Source organism: Varanus komodoensis, unplaced genomic scaffold, assembly GCF_004798865.1.
Source record: "Varanus komodoensis strain SLA01 unplaced genomic scaffold, ASM479886v1 scaffold14_1, whole genome shotgun sequence".
Taxonomy (NCBI): domain Eukaryota; kingdom Metazoa; phylum Chordata; class Lepidosauria; order Squamata; family Varanidae; genus Varanus; species Varanus komodoensis.
Window position 1 is genome coordinate 15,323,612 of NW_025335438.1, and position 9,188 is coordinate 15,332,799.

The 9,188-nt window shown below is 43.5% G+C and overlaps 1 protein-coding gene across 1 annotated transcript in view; it reads left to right on the forward strand.

The window, feature by feature from the left end:
• Positions 1-9,188, forward strand: part of CA8 (carbonic anhydrase 8) — a 48,659-nt gene that overhangs the window by 23,929 nt on the left and 15,542 nt on the right. The window contains exon 4 of the mRNA XM_044424189.1: positions 6,604-6,699. Coding sequence (XP_044280124.1) covers positions 6,604-6,699 — 96 coding nt within the window. The remainder of the gene's footprint in view (positions 1-6,603; positions 6,700-9,188) is intronic.

Genomic DNA, 9,188 nt, shown 5'->3' on the forward strand with positions numbered 1-9,188 from the left:
GATGGGGTGGTCACTGACCTCGAGCCAGACTTCCTAAGGCCCATTTGACTTCACATTCCAGGATGTCTGGCTCGAGGTCAGTGACCACCCCATCGTGGTTATCAGGGACGTTAAGCTATTTCTTGTATAGTTCTTCTGTGTAATCTTGCCACCTCTTCTTAATCTCTTCTGCCTCTGTTAGGTCCCTGCCATTTTGGTCCTTTATCATGCCCATCTTTTCATGAAACATTCCCTTCATATCTCCAATTTTCTTGAAGAGATCTCTGGTCCTCCCTATTCTATTGTTTTCTTCTATTTCTTTGCACTGTTCATTGAAGAAGGCATTCTTATCTCTTCTAGCTATTCTCTGGAATTCTTCATTCAGTTGGGTGTACCTTTCTCTTTCTCCCTTGCCTTTCTCTTCCCTTCTTTCCTCAGCAATTTGTAAAGCTTCCTCAGACAGCCATTTTGCTTTCTTGCATTTTTTTTTCTTTGGGATGGCTTTAGTTGCTACCTCTTGTACAATGTTGCGAACCTGCATCCATAGTTCTTCAGGCACTCTGTCTATCAGATCTAATTCCTTAAATCTATTTGTCACCTCTACTGTATATTCATCAGGGATATGATTTAGGTCATACCTGAGTGGCCTAGTGGTTTTTCCTACTTTTTTCAATTTAAGCCTAATTTTTTTGTATTAGTCCTGATCCAACACAACACTACTGCAACCAGTACCATAAGTATTACATCATGCTGGCAATCATATTTGGGTTACAGTCAAAATATTAGGGCTGCTCTGCATGAGGCTTTTAACCTATCATTTCATCAAGGCTTCTACTTCCATTTTCATTGTGGGGTTGAGTGGGTTCTTTACACATTTATTCTCCCACCCCTGAAATATTTATTTCTTTGCTTTTCTATATATTCCATCACAGAACCATCTGGTGACACTGTGATATAGCTGTGGGAGACAAGAATCATGAAAACACATGAAGTAGTCTTAGAATTTTATTGTGAGATTAGGAAAGAACACCTGACTTTCCCCACTCTTAAAAAAGGCTGTGGAAATGGTGCTAAAACATGGGAGAAGCCCTGGAGGATGAAACTGTTATGTAAAGTTCCCACAGACTACTGTGAGTGAGGTGTCATGAGTGCACATTAAATGCTTCAAGTAGGGAAATCCTTGGAGTGAATCCCAAATGTTCAAAAGTGAAACCTTTGCCATTCAGTGCCCACATTTCAAATACATAAACACTTCAGCCCATGCTACTCATCCACTGGTACATCTAACAGATGGACCCACTGTGAGCTGAATGATGTCTTCACAGTTCACTTTTGGGGATCACTGGGAACACTTATTAATTTGTTTTTCTTGACATATATCCAGCTGCTATAATGAACTCAGAATGCATGAGATATAACAGATCTGAGATTTCACGTGCTGGATGATGTTGTGGTGACCTTCAGGCAACCCTGTCTGAAGGCACAAGGTCTGGTGCAGCAGCACTAACTGGTACCAGCCATCATGACAAAACAAACCTCCCCTCCTTAGTTCTCAAGGGCCCTCAGTCTTTTGGGAATAAGGACTGGAGTCCTGTGTGTTCAACTTCCTTTCAGTCCTCCTGTGCCTTTAAAGGGGTTAAGTAGATTACAGGTATTAATCAACATATTGAATTCAACCTGGGCATTGAAATAACATTATTGTGACCCAAAATGTAGCATCTCCTTTGTGAGCACCTCCTTTGTGGGGAATGGACAACATGGGGAAAAGGTTGGTCAGATTCTGAGCAAACAACAGTAAGTTCAAAGTGGAAAATCAGTGGCAAAAAGACAAATTAAAACAGAAAAATTCAGTCTAGTTAGCACATCCCTGTGCAAACTGCCTAGCTGGTTTCTTGAAGACCCACACTAGTTATGGTAATGTTCTCTTGGTCCCTGTTTCTGTTTCTCTCCCTTCTTGTTTGTGGAAAAACCATACTGAGTGCCTGTCCTAAAGGAACCTTGGGATAATCTCCTCATGTGCCTGCCTCAGGCTCCTTTATTTCTTGGGAGTTTTGCTCACAGTACCTTTGCTGGAAGAGCATTCACTCATGGTACCCTCAACTAACTTTTCTAGTGGAGTTAGTGGAGATCCCCCCTGCCGCCAGTATTTTATTCCAGAGAGCCTGCCTTTGAGGGGTGCGTTCCCTTCGGCATGCCGAGCTTCCCACACTTCTGTTTCCCCATGCAAAGCCATTTGAGCAAAATTGTGCCCGCTTCCTGTTAAGTTCTGTCAGAGAAACCCTCCAGCATCACAGTGCTGGGCTGAATGTGTGAGTCTGACCTTGTTTCTTGTTTTTTCAGTATTTCTAGCCTGCTTCCCCCATTAGAATGCTCAAATGGGCTGAGGAGGTTTAGGGAGACCCTGCAAACCAACCCAAAGGGAACAGATCCCTGCATTTCAGGGGCAAGCGGAAGCCTGTAGTGGCCTTTGCTTAGTTCCTCACTCCTGGTCAAGGCCTAGTCAATCTCTGGCAGCCACCACAAGGGTCTGCATCCCGCTGTGGACTGTCTCACTCCTGGGAAGAGGCACATGGGATCATCCCAGGGCAGCTGCTCTGAAGCGACTTCTCTGGTCTCTCCTCCCTTGTCTTGGTTCCAGAAGAATCTTTGTCTGTCTGTCTACTGACTGTCTGGACGGCACAAGATTCTTCATTGTTTAGGCCTGGACAATTTACAATAGGCTGGTTAAGTGGTGCTGCTTGGCATACAGATGACCTCAGCCAGGTCATCTACATTGGAATGCCGGCTTCAGGTGATCTGGCCTTTCACTTAAGCAAAGACCTGCAGCTGATTGCAAAAGGGAGATTTTTTTGTCTCTTGGACCTGAAAAGATGGCGTAGTATGGTCTCACTCAGGGGCCAGTAATAGCAGGTTTTTTCATTCCTCAGAAGCATCCACTCTCCCTGCCATTCTCTCAAGTATGATCTGGAGCAAGATTTGCCCACCTGTATTTTTTCTGAAGGTGACTAGTATTTCTTGAAGAAACATCTCGGGGCCACATGTAAAAAAAAAAGTCAAAGGGCTAAACAGATAAAGAAATGAAATACTCCATCCAAATTAAACAGGCAAGTTCATCAGACAATACTTGGGTTCCTGAAGAGAACAACAGTGACATCATTTGCGACAGCATTTGGAATTCTCCATTATGTTTTTTTGCAGGAAAACCCAGGCATTTAATTGGGCTTGCACTGCTCACAAACTGCCCAGAAACTACCCACCATTACACTGATTGTAAAAAATACAGCACATGCATGTTCTATTTAGATTCACTTGTTGCCTGAATAAACTTTGCATGTAGGCTTAAAAAGTAAACTGTGATTCATCTCTCAGCCAAAGATTGGCTCTTTATATTAATATAACATTCCTTCTCATTGATAAAAAGTAACATAGAGCACTTTCCTTGAAAACATTCAGTATAACTTCAAGTAATATTAGGTTTGGGGTTTGTGGGAGAGGATGGGTGTCGGACCTTTACTCTCTTGAATGTGACTGTATAATGAAAGTCATGGTGTGGTGACTCAGAAAAACAGTCACCGTAATCTTGGCTATTATTCCATGGAGCATTTTGTTTTATTTTGTTTTTGGGTGGGGGCAACCACTTATTCATTGACTTTGAGAAGATAACAATAGGAGTGGTATTAACTGTTCACTGTTTTCCCAGTTTGGTCAGTGGGTAGAGCCTTAACTCATTGATGCAAAGGATTTGTTTCCATGGATCTCTGAGCAGTAAGTTTCTCTTCCTTTCTGTATATTATGCACATCAGGCAGCAGGAATACCCTCTAGTGGAAATCAAGTGAACAAACAATAAAACACATTTCATGAGGTGGTCTTACATTTATGTTAGGTTACAACCTACCTGGATAATGTTATTTCATTTTATTGCTTTTGCTTTAGAAGTCACCAGGGCTGAAATCTCAACATTTAAATGAATCATTTAACAATAGACAGAGATAGAATTATGCATGCTTATAAAATTGACAAAAACTGTAAAAAGCAAGTCAAACAGTAATTTGCTTCCTTATTCATTCAACACATAGTACTGTCTAAATACCAAGTTGAATGATACACACCTTTCCTTTAACTGTATCTTCTTTAATACGCACATTTTCCTTTTCCTTTGAAATGATTTTTTCCACACAAAAGGGAAAATGTGCAATGACTATAACTGAAGATTTGTTTTAGTGACTTCCACTGAACTAGCTAATCTTGAGTGTTTAGCAGTTAGGCACCTAAGATTTGAAAGCTTGGATTTTGCTGTTCATTTGTTAAATCTTAGAATGCTTATTTGATTAAATCCTACAACTCCCAACATTCCCATATAGCATGGCTGGTTGTGGGTGGCTGGAAGTTGTGGAATTTTTTTCTGCCTAAACATTCATAGGACTTTGTCCTTGGGCATTTAATAGCACAGTCCTGAACAACTACAATCAGAAGTATGTCCCATTAGTGTTAAGAGGATATACAATTGCAGCCTAAATCCTATTTACTTCAACAAAATTTTAAGCAGTCTGTGTACATTCAGGTGGGGAAGCCATAACCTTCAAGCAAGTTTCATGAGGTCTTTATTTCTGCTGACCACAGAGATGGGAAAGGAAGAGAGAAGAGAAGGGTGGGGAGAGCACTATACAAACCAACTATGCTTACTTTTGGCCCTAGTCTTGCTGACTTTTCACTCAGATGCTGCCCACTGCCAGCTTTGAGCCTTCTTGATATCATCACAATTTCCAAGAATCACCTGACAGATGATTCTTGGAAAAAAGTGTCCTTCGGCAGAAAAGAAGCTCTCTACCTTCATATCTACCTTGGAAGACTTTAATGTGAAAACCAGTACTGGGGATGGGTGAAGCCTGGAGGGCTATGTGTCTGCTTTTAAAGAGGATAGTCATCTGCTTTGAAGGCACCCTTCAAAGGCTGTCAAGACAAAGTCTAGTTTAAAGATAGCAAATGATCAGAAGGGAATGAAATGGCTCATCAGTGGCACCAATGACAGCACTGTCATTGAAAAATCCATTCTACCTCCATAGCACAGATTATCAGGAGCGTTTTGTTTCATTCTCTGTTCATTGATGGAATCTGATTTTTTTTCCATTTCACAAAATTGCATTCATTCTTTCTAGGGCAAATTTTGCAATTGTACAAATTTGCTGTTCTGAATGCCCTGCTCCCATGCATACTTTCACATTTTTGATTGGTGACTTTCCCATCTTCATCTCAATTTCTGTAAAATTCTGGCAAGTGCAACACCAGTCTGCAAGTCCACAAAGACTCAGGAAAATCTGGTATACAGAGGAATCTGTGAGCTAGATTCAGACATCGGAAGTCTTTTGACTCCATTGCACATTTCTCCAATATTCCTAGTTGTAGCCAATTTGTTCCACTTAGAGTAGACCCATCGCAGTGAATGAATCTTAAGTGATGCATGACAAACAAATTCCATTCATTTCAGTGGGTCTATTCTAAGTATGACTAACATGGTACGCAACCCTATGATGAGATGTATTGTATTTGTATTTATAACATTATTATTTTTAACACATGCATAGTTTATGCAAATCCATGTCCTCTGTTTTTAATGATTTTTAAGTGGTCATCTTAGCAGTCCTGCTGGGATGTTTGGCATAAGAGGTGGATGGTTGCATGACAGATGCTCTCTGAATAGGGCTTTGTTCAATTTAATAGACATATGGTAGGCATTAAAATTCCTTTTCTGATAGAAGTGAAATAGTCACTTATGGCTGATATGAAGTTCTAATTAATTTTTTCTTTCATTTTATGAAGGTCAAGGCCAATTATTAACAGTTCACATGTAAAAATTGTAGTGCATGACCTCACCACAATTATCCATGCTTTGATAACACCCAGATTGGATCATTGCAATGCCTTCTATATGGGACTACTGTTTAAAAGACTTTAGAAACTGCAACCAGTGCAGAATGCTGCAGAGGGGGATTGTTAATGGGGCCTCACCACTAGCAATGCTGTCTCTTCAGTCTAGAAATGTCTACAGTGGCTTCCTGTATGCTTCAGGGCTGAGTGGTAAGTGTTGAGTTGGACCTACAAATGCCTAAATGGTCTGGAAGTTAAAGATAGTATTCTTCTGTATGACCCTGACCAAGTACCAAGATCATTAGAAATCCTACTCTCCAGGTCCCAGACATCAGAGCTTAGGTAGAGCAGGCTTTTTCTGTTGTGGCACCCCCTTTTTGGAATTCTCTCCAAGGTGATTTACTTGGCATCTGTAATGTTTTCTTTAAATGCTAGGTGAATACAATCTTACTCTTCTGCAGGAGTAGTGGTGGTCAAATTTAATTATGTGGTCCAATGCTGCAAGTCTTGTATTATTTGTTTACTCGTAGTATGTGTTGTTTTATTATTGTTATTATGCAACAATTAAAAAATAGTTTTGTAAACTACCTTGAATAAGTCTATGGAAAGGCAGGATATAAAAGAGCTTTTAAGGAAATGAATAGGCATTAGTAAATGTTTGCAAAGGGGTCTATAGTTAGCTGGTGTAGGAGAGATTCTTAGCCAAAGGCAATATTTATCCTATGAGCAATCATCCCTCTCTCTCTCTCTCTCTCTAGCTCCATCTAATCCACTGGAACTCCACAATGTACCATAGTATCAATGAAGCAGTCGGGAAGAAGAATGGGATAACCATTATTGCTTTGTTTGTGCAGGTAAATATCTTATTTCAGTAACTGTGCAAGGTCACTGCCTCATCTCCAGTTTTAACTTCCTTTCTAAAGATTTGCTTAATTAAGTTAAAATGCAAAACCCTCTCCTGCCTTTCCACTCCTCCAAAGGCAATAAAAGAAATTAGTCTCAGTGGGAAGAAGAGAATTCTTCAGACCAGAAAAGTCTACAAATGAAACTCTTTCTCCTGAAAACAAGATGTTATAGAGAGAGCCTTCTACATCAAGAAGTCAGGAGAAGGCTCAGTATCTCTCTACTAGTGCCTGAATTAGACACTTCTGTTCTGTCTACCAGCTTCTGAGTTAGATACTGCATTATGCCATTGCTCACTTTAGACTTAGGGTTACAGAACCTTAGGCCGTGGGCCAAATATGGCTCACATGGGGGTCCCCACCTGTCCCTCAAGCGTTCTCTAGATGGCTGCACTTCCTTCCCCTGGCCTAACTTCTTTCCTCTAATTGCCAATTGATTTGTGGTTTCCTGGCTTTTGTATCCCCCTTCCTCTGCTCCCAAGTATTAGGGTCTCTCCTTGGACTTAGCTGTCAGCACTAATAGCTTTAAAGTAAAATAAACTTACATTTTGGGTTTTTCTTGCCCCTGCTACATTTTGCATTTGTCTCTGCCTACCAACCACTGGATAGGAGCCCCCAAGAGCTCTTCCAAAATTAATTTTTACCCCGTGGGCTGAAAGAAGTTAAATACCCTCAGGAAGAGTGAATTACTATTCCTCCCCCTCTCCCCGATACCTACTAAATGAGCTTCTTTCAAAAGCAGGTACCAGAGACTGTCTGGAACTGTATGCTCTGTTACTAAGCTGTGTCTGCTTCCCTATGTTCTTTGTGGAAGAATTTTGTATGGTGACAGTACAGCAGCCTTATCTAACTTGGTTTGCCCTCCAAATGTTTTGGACTTCACTTCCCACAAGCCCCTGCCAGTGTGGCCAGTTACTGGGCCAAAAGGGAGTCCAGGCATTAGGGTGACCAGAAGGAAAGCAGGTGAGATTCTCATGAAGTTTTGATAGTTATTTTGGATAACGTGCAGGCAGAACATGTCCTGTAGGGCTATTTTGGCTCTGGCCTCTTGGCAGAGCAGCAGAGGCACAGGCTGGGAGAGAGTGCTGAGTGGCCAGGGGACTGTCCAGGAGGAAGCAGACAGGCGGGGCTGCCGGCCTGAGGGCCTGATAAGGTGTTGTCCCTTGTCTGCGTCCCTTAGGTGCGGCCCGGGCTGTCCAGGGACTCCCCTCCCTGGGACACAGAGGGGGTTTTTTTTCCCTTCCCTTCCCTTCCCTTCCCTTCCCTTCCCTTCCCTTCCCTTCCCTTCCCTCGTTTTTTTTTTTTTTTTGTGCTCTGCTGTGCTTTGCTTTGTTTTTCCTCCAATTTAAATTTAAGTTTATTTTATAAATTTATTTTATCCTTGTGTGTGTGTGTGAGTGGGTTTTTGTCTGGGAGAACTGGGCGAGTGAGAGAAACTGCAGGACAAACAAGGCAGGGGACCAAGGTAAGGTCTCGGAAGGGATCCCAGTGGCAGACCAGGAGATGGCTTTGGCGGGAGTCACGGGTGTTGCCATCCGCTGTGACAGCTGCGACATGCTTGCCCTTCTTCCCCAGGAGAGGCAGGGTTATACTTGCCCTCGGTGCAAGGTGGTGACCCTGCTAGAAGAGGAGGTGAGGTGCTTGAGGGCTGAGAGAGCCCTCCAGGCCCCCAGGGAGCAGCCCCCCTCTGGACAGAGGGTTGAGGGAGAGGCCATGGGAGGAGCAGCTGCGGAGACATGAAGGTATTTCACCCACAGGAGGAAGAGGCCAGCACGGGCTCCTCCTCCTCCTGGCACCAATCTGGAGCTGGAAAACCGGTTCTCTCCACTTGGGGAGGCTCGGGCTGATGAGGCCTCAGGGGACCACCAGGACCCACAGCTTGAGACAACAAGTGGCAAGGGGGCCGCTGCAGGAGAGGCGAGGGCCAGGGCACAGCCGCCCACCACCACCAGCCTGAGGGGCACTGAGGCAGTGGTGTGCCGCCCCAACCTGGAGACAAGGGAAGTTTGCTGCCTGCCAGGCGCATGCATTTGGCATGTGAAAGACAGAGTGGAGCATCTTGTTTGCTCCGGGGGTCACCAGCTGCTCCTGGTGATCCATGTGGGCACAAATGATGTGGCAGGGTGTGGTTGGGATCACCAGGGACTTTGAGGCCTTGGGGAAGAAACTCAGGGAGCTGAAGGCCCAAGTGGCCTTCTCGTCAATCTTACTGGTCCAGGGATTTGGGCCAGGAAGGGACAGGAGGGCCTCCGAGGTGAACGACTGGCTTAGGGTGTGGTGCCAGAAGGAATGCTTTGGGTTCCTTGACCATGGCACTTGTTTTCTTGCCAATGGACTTCTGGCAACGGATGGGTTACAGCTCATGAGGATGGGGAAAAGGTCCTTTGGAGATGCTCTAGTGAGCTTCATCCGGAGGACTTTAAACTGAGCGGGGGGGGGGG